Consider the following 16,206-nt stretch of genomic DNA (forward strand, 5'->3'; position numbering starts at 1 on the left):
CTCTCTTAGGGTCTCACATACAAACAGCAAATATGTTGGATCAGAGGAGCCTGGAAAGAAAGAGCAAAGATGCCCATGAAAAAACAGTTGGTGTCTATGTGGTTTGCAGAGACTGTCAGCTTCTTGACATTTCTCCAAGGCTAGTTGTGGGGCAGAACCACGTCTTTATTCATAGCCTAGGAAATTGTGGGCACTTTGTGTCTATCTGGAATTGATGATAGTGATTTGATTTTTCAGTTGAATGGTCAGGAAGTGGAATTACCTTTTTTCCATCCTTCGGGGAGGCTGGAAATTTATCGAAACAAAAACAGCACGACGGTTGAATCCAAGGGTATTGTGACGGTGCAGTACTCAGACGTCGGTCTGCTGTACATCCGGCTCTCCACCGCCTACTTCAACTGCACAGGGGGCTTGTGCGGCTTCTTCAATGCAAATGCCAGTGATGAGTTCTGTCTCCCCAACGGCAAGTGCACAGACAACCTGGCCGTCTTCCTGGAAAGCTGGACCACTTTCGAGGAGATCTGCAACGGGGAGTGCGGGGACCTGCTGAAGGCCTGCAACAACGACTCGGAGCTGCTCAAGTTTTACCGCAGCCGCTCCAGGTGCGGCCTCATCAACGACCCCTCCAACAGCTCCTTCCTGGAGTGCCACAGCGTGGTCAATGTCACCGCCTACTACCGCACCTGCCTCTTCCGCCTGTGCCAGAGCGGGGGCAATGAGTCCGAGCTCTGTGATTCAGTGGCGCGATACGCGAGCGCCTGCAAGAATGCCGACGTGGAGGTGGGGCCCTGGAGGACCCATGACTTCTGCCGTAAGTTGGGGTGACCTTATGGGGGAGACCAGCAGGGTTAGAGAAGGGGGCAATGGCTGAGATACTGGATCTTCTCTTCCTGGTGGAATTGTGCTCAAGGACAAGGGAATTACTGTGGGTCCCTTCCCTAGTCTGACATGTCTTCTGGAAGGCCCATCACCCGAAACCAGACTATTTGTCACCTTTATTCTTATTTCTAATTACACAGTACCTCTTTGCTGTAGAGCAATCAGCCATCCTATTGATTGGTGGTTTTATCTAGCAGAACATACAAGTCATGTCAAAGGACCAGAAATCTTTGTGATGGCTCAGCAAGTGCCTTCTCTCTTGACAAGGCGGAACCCCCATGATTTCAGCAGGAGATGATCAGTCGGGGGGCCTTTCCCAGAGAAGAGGTGAGCCCTACTCCCCAGGGCAAACCTAACCATGATTATGAAGAGAGTTCCGTGTGGCTGGTTTTTTATTTTGTCCCCAAAGTATCTGACCGATCTCAGAAGTACTGGTAGTAATTAAAATAATTGCCCTCTTGGTTATGGAGGAGCCCAGAGGAAGGAGTAACTGGAAAGGTAGAAGGAGGAGTGGCTGAGGGGGTGGGCCCAGGCCTGGAGGCCCCATCTGGACCGCAGCTCCCATCCCTTCCCCACCAAGAAGATAGGCCCTAACCAAGACCAGCGCCACCGCTGGGATTCCATCCTTTGTATCTGGTTAGCTCTCTTCCATTATATGAAATGCGGCACATAGAAGTTCCCAGGCTAGGGGTCGAATAGGAGCTACACCACAGCCGCAGCAACACCAGATCCGAGTGGTGTCTGTGACCTACACCACAGCTCACAGCAAAGCTGGATCCTTAACCCGCTGAGCGAGGCTGGAAATCAAACCCACGTCCTCATGGATACTAGTTGGGTTCATTACCACTGAGCCACAATGGGAACTCCCTCTTCTGTTATATTTTTTAAAGCTTTTTATTTTGAAATAACTTTAAAGTTACAGAAAAGTGGCAAGAATATCTACATAACTTTTACCCAGATTAACCTATCATTAGCATTTTGCCCCATTTGCTACGTCATTCTCTCTGCCTCTTGATTTGGAAGGAGGCTGCAGGCATGCCCCTTTGCCCCGAAATACTTAAATGTGTATTTCCTTAGAATCAGGACACTCATTTACACTACAGGGTGGTTATTGACCTTAAGAATTTAACATTGAGGCAATAACTTAACATTTGTATTTCAGTTTTGCCAGTGGACCTAGGAGTATCCTTTATGGTTCCTCCCCCTCCCCACGACTGCCAAGACAGATCTAGTCTAGGACCACATGTGGCATTCAGTTGTTGTGTCTCTTTAGTCTCCCTTAATCTGGAATAATTCCTTAGCTTTCTTTGTCTTCTATGATATAGTCATTTTTAAAGAATATAGTCTCACCCCTTTTAAAATCGAATGACCCTCTGTTTGGGTTTGATGTGCCCCTGAGATGGTACATCCCCACCCAGCCTCCTGCATGGGCAATGTGTGTTTTCCTCATGGTAATCACGTCGTGTGCTGGGACACGCTCTGTCCAGCCTCCTCTCACTGGCGATGGGCACGTTGGTCCCCGGTGTTGTCAAATGTCTCCACTCTGTAGTCACTGTTTCTTCTCTGGTGACCAATGAGCAACCTGTGGGGAGATTCTCACAAACCATGCAGTATCCTGCCTGTCATCACAGTGCCCTGCTTGATGCAGTGCCCACTGATGGTGTTTGCCTGTATCAGTCTTCAGCCCGATGCTGACAGGCTGACAGTTTGCAGCCCCTGTACTTTCTCCACTTATACCCGACAGCAGGTGTGATTTTACTGTAAGAAAGAGCTCTCCCTTCTAATTTTTGTCTGCCTGTCACCTGCCTGTCATCTTTTCCATCCATCCATCTGTCCATCCATCTGTTTATCCATCCCAGCCATCTATCTATCTTATCAATATGGACACATGGAGTCCTACTTTTTTCAATGATCTCTGTTTCATATTACATTTGTTAATTATTTTCATGTTGAAATTGTTCCACATTTGGCCGGTGGGAGCCCCTTCAAGTTGCCTCCCATGTCCTTTTGAAAAGCCTCTATCATTTTCTTACTTCCTGGATTAACAAGATACTCCATATCAACTCTTTTTTTTTTTTTTATTTTCCCACTGTACAGCAAGGGGGTCAGGTTATCCTTACATGTATACATTACAATTACATTTTTCCCCCAGCCTTTCTTCTGTTGCAACATGAGTATCTAGACAAAGTTCTCAATGCTATTCAGCAGGATCTCCTTGTAAATCTACTCTAAGTTGTGTCTGATAAGCCCAAGCTCCCGATCCCTCCCCCTCCCATCAGGCAGCCACAAGTCTCTTCTCCAAGTCCATGATTTTCTTTTCTGAGGAGATGTTCATTTGTGCTGGATATTAGATTCCAGTTATAACGGATATCATATGGTATTTGTCTTTGTCTTTCTGGCTCATTTCACTCAGTTTGAGATTCTCTAGCTCCATCCATGTTGCTGCAAATGGCATTATGTCATTCTTTTTTGTGGCTGAGTAGTATTCCATTGTGTATTATACCACATCTTCTGAATCCAATCATCTGTGGATGGACATTTGGGTTGTTTCCATGTCCTGGCTATTGTGAATAGTGCTGCAATGAACATGTGGGTGCACGTGTCTCTTTTAAGTAGAGTTTTGTCCGGATAGATGCCCAAGAGTGGGATTGCGGGGTCATATGGAAGTTCTATGTATAGATTTCTAAGGTATCTCCAAACTGTTCTCCATAGTGGCTGTACCAGTTTCCATTCCCACCAACAGTGCAGGAGGGTTCCCTTTTCTCCACACCCCCTCCAGCACTTGTTATTTGTGGACTTATTGACGATGGCCATTCTGACTGGTGTGAGGTGATATCTCATGGTAGTTTTGATTTGCATTTCTCTTGTAATCAGCGATGTTGAGCATTTTTTCATGTGTTGGTTGGCCATCTGTATATCTTCTTTGGAGAAATGTCTATTCAGGTCTTTTGCCCATTTTTCCATTGATTGATTGGCTTTTTTGCTGTTGGGTTGTATAAGTTGTTTATATATTCTAGAGATTAAGCCCTTGTCAGTTGCATCATTTGAAACTATTTTCTCCCATTCTGTAAGTTGTCTTTTTGTTTTCTTTTTGGTTTCCTTTGCTGTGCAAAAGCTTTTCAGTTTGATGAGGTCCCATGGGTTTATTTTTGCTCTAATTTCTATTGCTTTGGGAGACTGACCTGAGAAAATATTCATGATGTTGATGTCAGAGTGTTTTGCCTATGTTTTCTTCTAGGAGTTTGATGGTGTCCTGTCGTATATTTAAGTCTTTCAGTCATTTGGAGTTTATTTTTGTGCATGGTGTGAGGGTGTGTTCTAGTTTTATTGCTTTGCATGCAGTTGTCCAGGTTTCCCAGCAATGCTTGCTGAATAGACTTTCTTTTTCCCATTTGATGTTCTTGCCTCCCTTGTCAAAGATTAATTGACCGTAGGTGTCAGGGTTTATTTCTGGGTTCTCTATTCTGTTCCATTGGTCTGTCTGTCTGTTTTGATACCAGTACCACACCCATATCAACTCTTAAACCTCCCCTGCCCCAGACTGGAATTAGCCATTACTCCAAAAAGCCCTGATTCCTCTTGGCAGGGAATATTATTTGAATCTAGGTCTGGGAGTTCCCGCTGTGGTTCAGCAGTAACAAACCCAACTAGTATCCATAAGGATTCAGGTTTGATCCCAGGCCCTGCTCAGTGGGTTAAGGATCCGGCATTACTGTGAACTGTGGTATAGATCTCAGACACAGCTCAGATCCTGCATTGCTGTGGTGTAGGCTGGCAACTATAGCTCCAATTCAGCTCCTAGCCTAGAAACTTCCATATGCCATGGGTGCAGCCTAAAAAGCAAAAAAAAAAAAGTCAAGGTCTAGGTAAGGCTTATCTATTGCTATGGGAGTATCTTGACTTTTCCTCTAAGCCCTTTCAATTGAAACATCTTAGAGCTAAGAGCACACACACTTGTCTTTAAAATAATACTCTGGTTTCTGAGCATTAGAAGTCCAAGGAACATGCATTGTCCTCTCAGAGATGGGCAGTTTTATCCCTGGTGATCTTATCTGTACTAGGGAGGGATTAATAGCAGATGCTGTGAATTCTGGGAGCATGCTCTTTTCATAAGGTCACTTTCAGGGTAGGAGGCTCCAGGATTTCTAGGGGCCACCACATCTAGTGGGACCTTAGAACCCTTTTCCAAAGCCTTCACTTTAGCTCACCCCCACATCTGCTTTTGTCCTCGCTCCGGCTTATCTAATACGATCTCTGTCCCTTCTCCTGCCTCAGCTTTCCAGTTATAGTTCATTCATGTTACAGGATTTTGAAGTCTGCCCCATACCTAATTCACTCCGTTGCTGGGCCATGTCTGTGCCATCGTTTTAGACTATGACCTCCTATAGGGCAGGAAGTGTTTCTGGATTATGCACGGAGCACGGTTTGGTGACATTGTTCACACAAAGTCAGTGCGGCGGGATGGTGATGATTCTCTCTCTTCCTGGGTGAGACGGCTGCAGAGAATAGCTTCTTCCCAACCCTGAGCTGGGCCTGCAGAGCTGGAGGAGCACTTGTCAGTGCCTTCCTTAGAGAGAGAGAGACATGTGAACAGAAGCAGCCCCATGGGACTTGGCTTCCTCGGGTGGAGGACCAAGGCCCACACGTGAGAATGCCCCAGGATGTCTGCACCTGATCTTGCGTAGGTGGGTCTGGCAAGAAGAACCAGAGTGGGCACACTTGATTAAGTCTCCAGGTAATAAGGGGTTAATCTGGCCAGGGTCCTGCAGAGTGGGGATCGGATTGGGCGACAGCTGCAAATCAGGAACACAATCTTCTTTGGACCTGAAGAGAGACAACCACTGCCGCTGTGTTCAGTTATTTTTAACCAGCTCTCTTTGGCAGAGCCAGGCTGCCCAATTAAGTAATTTCAGAGGCATTTCAGAGGCCAGGGGAAGTTTTATTACTTCATGTCTGTGTGATCCAGACATTCAGACAAATTCAGACAACACAATAAGTCATAAAACGAGAGCCATTTAAATAAGTCATGTTATTTGCTATCACCATAAACCTGCAGTCAGTGTTATAACATTCATAATTTAGGGACAAAATGTGAGAATCCCTCTATACAGACATATTTAATCAGTGCTGAACTAGCCTTCAACTAGTCAGCAGAAGTGGAGACAGTCCTTTAGCCCAGAGGGGGGAAAAATTGGCTTTCAGCACACAGTGCCAAGCTGTTGAGTTGGTACTTATGGGCAGAGCTGTTATTGCCATGCAATTTATTTCTCTATAGTGTCCTTTGTGTCCTTGGATTATGAAACCCTCTTAAGGACTGATAGTATGTGTAAGAACTAAAGAAAGCCTTAAAGGCAAGAGCTTGAACTCCCAGGAGATGGCGGGGACCATCACAGATCTTCAGACGCCACAGACCTGTAGGTAAATTTCTTCTGCGCACTTGGATTCGTCCCTGCTCATGTCAAATTTTGACAAACTAAAATCATAAAGAAAAATGGGACAGTCACATGGTAAGCAGCACGTGCTGTCGTTTTATGTGTTGTGCTTAGTGACTCACAGACTATCAAGGAAGGCTTCAGGGCGGAAGTGTGACTTAAAATGAAGCTTGGAGGGTGGGTAGGCTTGGCTTTGTGGGGGCTGCACAGGGGGGTGGGGAGACCATGTACAGGAGTCAGTGAGCAGTTGGGCGAGGTCAGAGGGCACCAGGGGCAGAAGGATGAAAGACACAGGGAAAAGTCCAATCCGTAGAGTTATAACACCTACATAAACTTACTGTAATGGAAGGAAGTGTAAGAGGGGATACGGCATAGTTTTACTGAGTCTCTAATGTGGGCTGGATGTATTAGGTTATTAATTCTTGGAACAGCAGTGCTAGGTAAGTATTGTCCTTATTTAATAAAAGGAGAAACGGAAGCCCAAAGATGGTACCTACAGATCTCTACAGCCTCAAAGCCCTTGTTTTTTCCAGGACACTCTCTCTCCAGAATTTTCAAGTCAGGAGCCTTAGAACTGGGAGATCCAGATTCTGATCCCCCTCCGCTATCAGCTGAGTTAAGTCACTAAACTTCCATTTCATCACCTGTAAGACAGGCGTGTTACAACTTTTCTTACTGTCCAGATTGTTGAGAAAATTACACTAAAACGCCTAGAACAGTGCCTGCTGTGTCTTAGGTGCTCAGTACAGGCTCACGGTCCGGAATCTGCATGAAAAGCGAAGTGCACTAGAGGAACCCTTGAGGGAGGGGCTCACGGAGCCTTGGATGTTTCCCAAAGTGAATGGTGGTGCTGATCATGTGGCAGCCGCTGAGCTCACTGTGCTGGAGAAATAAGTGTTAAGCATGTGCACGCACACATGCAGTCACATGCATGCACGGGCATACGCACCCACACACGTGCATGCCTACGCACTCATGCACAGGAAGGAGTGCACATACACTGTCCCTGACCTCTGTCCCTTTCTCAAGCCTGTCTTCTTCTTGCCCACCCTCAGCTCTGGAGTGCCCAGAGAACAGCCATTTCGAGGAGTGCATGACGTGTACGGAGACATGTGAGACCCTGGCCCTGGGCCCCATCTGTGTGGACAGCTGCTCCGAGGGGTGTCAGTGTGATGAGGGCTATGCCCTGCAAGGCAGCCAGTGTGTCGCCCGGAGCGAGTGTGGCTGCAACTTTGAGGGGCACCAACTTGCCACCAATGAGACCTTCTGGGTGGACCTGGACTGCCAGATCTTCTGTTACTGCAACGGCACAGACAACAGCGTCCACTGTGAGACCATCCCCTGCAAGAGTGACGAGTACTGCCTGGAGGAAGGTGGCCTGTACTACTGCCAGGCCCGCACTGATGCCTCCTGCATCGTCTCGGGCTACGGCCACTACCTGACCTTTGACGGCTACCCCTTTGACTTCCAGACCAGCTGCCCGCTCATCCTGTGCACCACAGGAAGCAGGCCGAGCTCAGACACGTTCCCCAAGTTCATCGTCACGGCCAAGAACGAGGACCGGGACCCGTCGCTGGCCTTGTGGGTCAAGCAGGTGGACGTGACTGTGTTTGGCTACAGCATCGTGATTCACAGGGCCTACAAGCACACTGTGCTGGTGAGTGGTCACGGGCCGGACCCCAGGAGGGGAGTCGTGGGGATGTGTGGACAGGGGTCCTGGGTCAGCATGCTGGGCTGCAGCTGAATCAGGCAGGTTCAGAATCCAAGGACAAACATAGGCTCTTGGAGCCGAGAGGGGCCCCGGAGACATCCCGTCACTGTATCTTACAGATAAGGAAACTGAGCCCTCAGAGAGAAAAATGCTCAAGACATAGGCAGCAAATTAGGAACAGAGCCAGCTCTGGAAAGGGCGGCTTTCATGTTGTAGCAGAGTGTGTTGGATACACAGACCTAGATAGAGTCCCGGCTTGGCTGCCACCAAGCGACCTCGGACTGTCGCCCTCCCTGTGTGATGAGAAGGGGCTTAGCACGGACCAGGTGTCTCTAAGTGGCACTGTTGTCTAAGCCACCTCCCCCCCTCCTTTGAGATCAAAATATTTGCCCCTTTGGACCTCCTTGCGCCTCTTCCAGTCTCTCTCTGGCTCCCAGGGGACCCAGCATTCAGGAGTCTGGTCCCGTCTGGAGCACGTGGGGCCCTCCTGCAGTCTTCTCACCTTTCCCCACCTCTTCACACCCCTGAGCATGAAGACAGGAGCCAGCAGGGGTTGGGGAGTTCCAAAAACTCCAGGTCCTGCCCAATTTCTTCAGCCCCAGTAGCAGGCCGCCCCCCACTTCCCGCCACCTCCACCGGCGTGGCCCCCAGCAGAACCTGGAATGGTAACAAGCCACCGACAGCTTCTGCTCTGGCATTTTGGAGGAGTTGACTTAAGACGTCAGCCTTGTAACACCATCCTCCCTGGTCTGTTGCATAATTCATCTCCACAGAGGCCCCTCCTCATCGTGTGTACCTTCCCCTTCAAATTCTGGCGTGTTAAGCAGTTCCTTGGGCAGCTCTGCTGATCCCTTTCCTTTCTTCAGATTCCCTTACCCCCTTCTCTGACCCATGTTTCTCTGAGAGGTTTCTGAGCTTCTGAAACTCTCTTCCCATCTACCAGAAAAGGTGCTTCTTAGCCTCAAAGATGGGTGTGTCGCTGTGCCCATTCTTCTTCCCTTTTTTGGATATTTTATCCACACCCCCTATTTTTTTTCCCCTCTGTGCTTCTCGTAGCAGTTGGGCCCTCTGTCACTTATGACATGAATCATATTGCATTTTTCCACGATGGTCACGTCTCGCTCATTCAGTTGTCGCCGTGGGCTTCTTGAAGGCAGGGACCACACCTAATCCATCTTTACGTTAAATGAATCACTGAGCGTCATGACACCCCAAAAATTTGTCAAGTGAATGAAGGAGCTGACACATAAGCCCTTTCTTCCAAGTCCCTGTGGCTTTCCTTTTGCTGTTGGTCCCCTCTTTAGCCATCTGGGAGATGAAATTGCCTCCAAGGGCAAGTGAGGAGCATATCAGATGTGTTGCTTTCAGCCACATAAGGTTCCCAACAGATGCTTGGATAGTCAGGGCCCCTCATTACAATAACATCCCTCTCCTCCATTTTCACCGCCTGTGTTAAAACAAACACATCAATCATGTTGTCCACAGGGCTGCATCCTATTTGTCCTTTTCTCCTTTGCTCCTCATCTGATACAGTTCTACCCTTCGATTTATAAATCTGGATGTTGTTCCTTATCTCTGTGACATTCGACATGCTTCCTTCTTTCTACCTTTCTGTTTGTTTGTTTGTTTTTTTTCCTTTTAAAGTACAACCTGTTCATAGGCCCTGTCCCATCTAGTGTACCATGAAGTTGTATTTTCTGCCTTGTGTTACACCCTCGGTGTTTAGGGATAAAGACATCTGAGGCTACTCATGTTTTCTGACCCAGTTATTTTCAGTAGAGACACTGGATCCTCAGGAACACGTGTCCTGCTCTCCCTTCTCTCCTCCGTGGCAGCTGATTCCCCCCTCTCATTGGGTGTTTGCCTCCCCTTCCCTCTGCTCTGGGGCTAAGGCCCTAATGGGTCAGCTCAGCTTCCAGGCGCGGTGTCCCACCCTTGTCTTGTGAGATGCTCTCATGCCTAAAGTCAAGAGCCATGAGAACCACCCCACTGGTTTCTTCCTCCCACAAGGAGATGTGTCGGGAAGGGTGAATTAGTTCCTAGGGCTGCCTCGCAAAGCATCACAGACCAGGTGGCTTAAAACAGCAGAGATGTTTTCTCTCACCATTCTGGGGCAAGGAGTCTGAAGTCAGGGTGTCAGCAGGGCTGTGCTCCCTCGGAGGCCCTAGGAAGCATCTCTTCCAGGTGTTCTCTAGCTTCTGGTGGTCGTCAGAGACGCTTGGCTTGTGGCAGCTCACCTCCAGCCCTTGCATCCATCTTTCCAAGACCTCCTTCCTTCTGTGTCCTGTTTCTCTGGGCCACATCTCTAGTCAGTAGATTGAGGGCCACCCCTTTCTAGTGACCTCATCTTAACTTGATTACATCTGCACAGTCCCTATTTCCAAAGAAGGTCACATTCACGAGTGCTGGGAGTCAAGACTTCAATACAAATTTTGTGGAGACACAAATTCCACCTACAATAGGGAGCAACAAGAGAGTAATGGGTGCAGGGGAGGAATGGATTTCCAGGGCCCGTCTTTCTAAGTCACCAGACGTCCTAGTGCCCAAGCTGGGAATAGAGTAGCTAGCTTTCAAATCTGACAGGAAGACCAAGTTTGGGATGCTTGAAGGTGCTTTTCTTTGGGGTTCTGGGGGATAGGTTTAGCATTTACTTTGAATTATTAATATGCATTACAGGATCTGCTTGTTCAATGATTTGCATTTGTTTTTCCCATGGTGTTATTATTAGTCACTCTCTCTCCCTGAGAGAAGAATAAAGGCCGTTATAATGACAGCGTGCAGTGAAGTGACGGGCAAAACACAGCACAGGGCCTGGGTCACTGCCGGTGCTTGCAAAAATAGAGGTGACATGGAAGTGACTCCTTGGGACACTGACCTTTCCCTGCATTAAGGATGTAAGGGAATCCACTAAACCAAGGGAATCTAGAAATAAACATGCAATCTGTGTGCCAGGCGGGGTTGTGGGGGTGAGCAGTAGAAGGCGGACCACCCCCAGGCACTGCACAGCCCACACCTCAGCCATCCAGCGCGAGCTCCGCAGAGATGGCCTCTCCGGCCCTCTCCCTGGGTGTCGGCCAGCCGGGTCCTGCTTGGTCCAGGCCAAGGCGAAGGCTTTCAGGACCCTCACAGTTGGTGTCTTTACCACTTATCGCCAGCCCCGTGGCCATCAGAGAAGAGGAAGGCTTTGAGCATCACTCTGGCTCAGTGGCGTTTGACAGGCTTGTATTGATGCCTATTCTGTGCCAAGGCCCAAGGGTAGAAACATGAAACATGGCATCTGTCCTAAGAGAAGTCAGGGTCTAGTGGCAGAGACAGATGTATTCTCAGGTAACGTGGTTGTGATGTGAAGTCCTACAAAAATGTGTGACCTGATGGGGGTGGGGGTGAGGCGGTCATGAGAGAACAGGCTGCCTGAACTGCCTGGGGGTGCGGAGGGAAGGCTTTCTGGAAGAAATGATCTGGAGCTGAGCCCCAAAGGCATCTGTGAGCCAGGAGGGGGACGCAGCAAGAGCATCCTGGGAAAAGGAAAGTCAGACCCAGGCTGAGTCTGGTGCCTGTGCATCTATTCACCTCTGTTGTTGGTTTTATCAGACCCCGTTATTACTACCCACTTAGGTACTTGTCTCTGCCACTTTCTCGTGAGTTCCTAGGCAAAGGGCCCTGTGCTTTAGTCCAGCGTTTGGCATGGTGCCTGGTGCACAGTAGTGCCAAGTTGATGACTACTGGATGAATGAGTGAATTCTGCCTGGACAAACATTCATAGAAAAGGAGATAGCTGAGTTGAAATTTGCAGGGTGAATATTGCTCCATAGGCTGGGAGGATGGGGAAAGGGCAGTATTGCTGTCTTGGGTCAGTTTCCCCAGAGGCAGAGTCCCGTATGGGGATTCCTGAAAGTGAAGGCGGTGCCAGGGGCAGAGATCTCAGCAAGGATGTGGTCTGGCTATGACCTGTACACAGAGTTGGCCACCTGTGTTGGTCAGTCCTTGGCCAAGGGCTGCCCTTCGGGTGGAGCTGGGGCTGGAGTGGGGACTCATAACCTCCTGGGCCAAATGGGTCCTCTTTGGCCAAGACCAGTTGTGAGTTTTCATTAACCCACAATCACAGTTGCTGAGGATGGGGGCCCCAGAGGGACACAGAAAGCACCGCCACACTCGCAGCCAAGGAAGTGACATATGGAGTGGGGCTACGTGGTCCGTTTGGGGAACAGCAAAGTGTCGGGTATTGCTGGGGTGGAGGAAGTATGTGGGTTGGGTCTGAGAGGTGCATACCGGCTCCTGGAGAGCCCGGTAGGAGCCCTGTATGATGTGCTTGGCGCATCCCACATTTGATTCAAGCTGTGGAGAGAGTTTTAAGTATTGAATTAGTTGCTTTCAGTTGCACTGAAAAATATGGAGAGGCAGTAAGTGGGTGGAGGAGGAGGGCAGTGCTGGGGCAGGAGACCAGGTGGGAGGGTATTCAAGAGTCAAGGAGGAAGGCGATGAGAGTCTGAACAAAGGCAGTAGCAGTGGGGCTGGGACAGGAGTCAGGTGGGAAAGAGATTAAGAAGGTCAGGGCACAGTCTTAGACCATCCCGTTGGCAGCCTCCTTCTTCTCTTGTGAGCAAGACCAGCTCTCCTCTCAGCCCTCATGACACTCTGTTCTCCATCACCGAAGCAGCCAGCCAGGGGCTCTAGGATTTGGCTCAACCAAAACAAAATGGTACAAGGGCCGCGAGCTCTAGAGGCAGATGTTAAGGGATTTCCTTGTTTTCGGAATTAAAATCTATGGGAGGAAACAGGTCAAGTGCCCCCTCTGTGTGAGGCACCCAGCTGGGCACCCCACGGGGAGTGGGCGAAGGTGGCTTTGTAGGTCGTTAAGCGTGGTGCCTGCCCCCAAGTTGCTCCTAATCTGTGGTGAGACGGAAGTGCAGACGACCAGCTGTAACATAAGGCAGATGGGTTGCGGGCTTCAGCAGCAGCGTTCGCGTGCCTGATCTCGGCCAAAGGTGCAGAAGAACAGGCGAGACGCGTAAATGACATGTTCTGGTTGCCCAGGCGAAGAGGCGGTTCATTCTGACCACAGGCTCCGGAAATCTTGCTTTATACCAGAGGCAACATTTGAGCTGGGTCTATGGGGTGAGAAGAATGTTGGTGGGTGAAGGATGGCATCCTAGGCAGAGGGACCCGCAAAGTCAAGTCATTCTTCAGGAAAAAGCAAATCTTGAAGAATTAGCAAATGGGGCTTGTCTACCATAAATCCACAGTAGAGCTGGAAATAGAAACACAAGCATTCTAGGTTTGGGTCTTTTAGTCTAAACTTTAATTGAATTCTTATTACCCTCTCATTACCTTGGAGAAAACAATTTGAACTCCTGGGGGGAGTAATGCTATAAACAGAAGGCCCCGAAACAAATAGGTATATTAGCGTACAAAGGATAGTCATTTAAGTCTGTTCCAATCCTAATAATAATCGTTGACTGACAGACACAACAACTAAATGCAAAGATTCCGTGCAACCTGCTGCAACCCCGCCCTGGGGCTGCCTCTCCGAGGCCAGTCCTGACAAGAGCAGGGCTGGGGGTGGGGGTGGGGGTCCCTGAGCCCACTGTACTTAGACCAACCCTCTTTCTCTTGCAGGTCAACAGTGAACGGCTCTATCTGCCCCTGAAGTTGGGACAAGGGAAGATAAACATCTTTTCTTTTGGCTTCCACGTGGTGGTGGAGACGGACTTTGGCCTGAAGGTTGTGTATGACTGGAAGACCTTCCTGTCCGTTACGGTCCCTCGGAGCCTGCAGAACAGCACGTCCGGCCTCTGTGGCCGCTATAACGGCAACCCCGACGACGACCTGGAGCTGCCCATGGGTGTGCTTGCCTCCAGCGTCAATGAGTTTGGACAGAGCTGGGTGAAGAGGGACACCTTCTGCCAGGTTGGCTGCGGTGACCGCTGCCCTTCCTGCGCCAAGGTGGAAGGCTTCTCCAAGGTCCACCAGCTGTGCAGCCTGATCCCCAGCCAGAACTCGGGCTTCACCAAGTGTCACAGCAAGGTCAACCCCACCTTCTTCTACAAGAACTGCCTGTTCGACTCCTGCGTCGACGGGGGCGCCGTGCAGACCGCCTGCAGCTGGCTGCAGAACTACGCCAGCACCTGCCAGACCCAGGGCATCGCGGTGACCGGCTGGAGGAATTACACATCCTGCTGTGAGTCCTGGCCCTTGTCTCTCCTGGCCCTTTGATTGGTTGTGGGCAGCCCAGTCATCCCGCTCTGCAGAAGTCAGAGCACACTGAGTGGGGCAATTTCAGGATAGGCTCCCTGGAATCGAGTTGTAATCCAAAACAAGATAGCGAACCTCCCAGAGCCTCCGTTTTCTTATCTGTAAAATGGGGGTAATACAGTTTATTTCATGTATTCCTCTGAGGATGAAATAAGATCACGTACCTAAAGCCCAGAGCGCTGCACATGACATTGGATGTGGTAAGGGCACAATAAGCTGCTAACAAAGGATGAGTGGGGGAGGAGTGAGTTAGTAGGTTGCTTAGTTCTAGAACCTCATGAACCCATCATTATACTGATGATTTATACATTTTCTCTTAGTGTGTTATTCTATTTGATTCGTATATGTGGTGTGTCAGTCTTTGCATTTATGAAATACAGCAGAATGCTGGAGTTCCCACTAGAGCGCAGCGGGGTCGGTGGCGTCTCTGTAGCCCCAAAACGCAGGTTCTATACCTGGCCCAGTACAGTGGGCTAAAGGATCCAGGTAGATTGCAGCTGCAGCTCAGATCTGATCCCTGGCCTGGAAGCTCCATGTGCCGTGGGGTGGCGAAAAAATAATAAAGTTTTGTTTGAAAAATGAAATATAGCCAAATGCTAAAAGCATTGGAAAAAGAATTAGATGCCCCTGAAATTAACATTAATATTGTACATCAACTAGAGTCCAGTGAAAAAGAAAAGAAAGAAAGAAGCGAAAGAACTAGAGCTCCTGGATTCTACCCTTGCTCTATCCTTAAGGATGAGTGTGACCTGAAGCCCTTTGCTTTTCCTCCCTGGTTCTTAGTTTCCCCTGATAATGCTGCTGCCCACACCCTTTATGCTCCAGAAATGTCAGGAGGATCAAATTAGGTAATTGAAAGCCTAGCACATTCCATGCATGTTAAGTGGCAGTGTTGTTATCCTGTGCGGCTTTCTCTGAGCCAAGCCCAGTGTGAAACACTCTATCAGCATTATCTCCTCAATAACCCAATTAGACAGGGAGAAGGCGAGGCTCAGAGGAGTTAAGTAACTTCCCTAAGGTCATACGATCTCAATGGCAAAGTCAAGGTTTGACCTTCCAGCCTCCAAGCTCCTGCTCTCAACCTGTACACTATATGGGTGTGCTAAGTACTGGAATCATTTGTCTGCATTTAGCACAGCACAAGAGGAACAATGGGGAAGAGAACTGCTGTTGGTCTTTGGCCAATCCGCCTCGGTCTGTTTTCCCATCTCAATCTCATTAGCTATAGCAAATTTCTCTTAGGCCTAACTGTATGAAAAAGGCTACAAATGGAAGCTGAAAGCAAAGACTGCTAAATAAGTGATACAGCAGGGGTCCCAGAGAACAAACACCCTTTTCATCCTGGAAAAGGGAGATTTGGATGAAAAGCCAGAAACAGTGTTGTCGTTTAATGCTCACACAGTTAGTTTACATCCCACATAATTGGATTCGTGTAGATTGGGGGGAAGGGTGGGAGGAAGTGAGGCGGGGGAAGGGAAAAGATGCCATTTCAGCCAGGTCCTGTCCCTGAGTGAGGGGTTGTGGGGAGCCATGCCATTAGGGGTGACTGTCCAGGCTAACGGGCCACTGATGACTTCAATAAAAATAAATATACCTATAAAAAAAGTCAGGGTCTGGGAGTTCCCATTGTGGCTCAGCAGTAACAAACCCAACTAGTATCCATGAGGATTTGGGTTCGATCCCTGGCCTCGCTCAGTGGCTCAGGGATCAGGTGTGGCCATGAGCTGTGATGTTGGTGGTAGATGTGGCTTGGAGCCTGTGTTGCTATGGCTGTAGCTGTAGCTCCGATCTGACTCCTAGCCTGGGAACTTCCAATATGCTGCAGGTGTGGCCCTAAAAAAAAGCAAAAAAATAAAAATTAAATAAATAAATTAAAAAGGCAGGGTCTGGATGAATCCCCAGAGCTACTCTGCATTCACTGGGGTGAGCACA

General features: G+C 49.0%; 1 protein-coding gene and 1 long non-coding RNA gene across 14 annotated transcripts in view; one reads left to right on the plus strand and one right to left on the minus strand.

Moving 5' to 3' along the window:
- TECTA (tectorin alpha) overlaps nt 1–16,206 on the plus strand; it is a 77,591-nt gene that overhangs the window by 28,321 nt on the left and 33,064 nt on the right. For 8 of the 9 annotated variants that reach the window (XR_014814338.1, XR_014814337.1, XR_014814339.1 and 5 more), the window contains 3 exon segments: nt 238–811; nt 7,367–7,968; nt 13,639–14,200. Coding sequence is in view for 6 of the 9 variants with exons in the window: in NM_001419924.1 (NP_001406853.1) it covers nt 238–811; nt 7,367–7,968; nt 13,639–14,200 (1,738 nt within the window). In the remaining 3 variants the exon portion in view is untranslated. 9 annotated transcript variants of the gene reach the window in all.
- The window catches only part of LOC102163364 (uncharacterized), a 118,606-nt gene continuing 115,698 nt past the window's right edge, over nt 13,299–16,206 (minus strand). For all 5 annotated transcript variants that reach the window (XR_014815464.1, XR_014815458.1, XR_014815450.1 and 2 more), the window contains one exon: nt 13,299–14,373. This is a non-coding gene — a long non-coding RNA (uncharacterized LOC102163364). The remainder of the gene's footprint in view (nt 14,374–16,206) is intronic.

This window comes from Sus scrofa, chromosome 9 (genome assembly GCF_054392235.1).
Source record: "Sus scrofa isolate SSC_HxYL_T2T_F1_AM1 chromosome 9, Sscrofa_HxYL_maternal_Yorkshire_Landrace_v2.0, whole genome shotgun sequence".
Lineage (NCBI taxonomy): Eukaryota > Metazoa > Chordata > Mammalia > Artiodactyla > Suidae > Sus > Sus scrofa.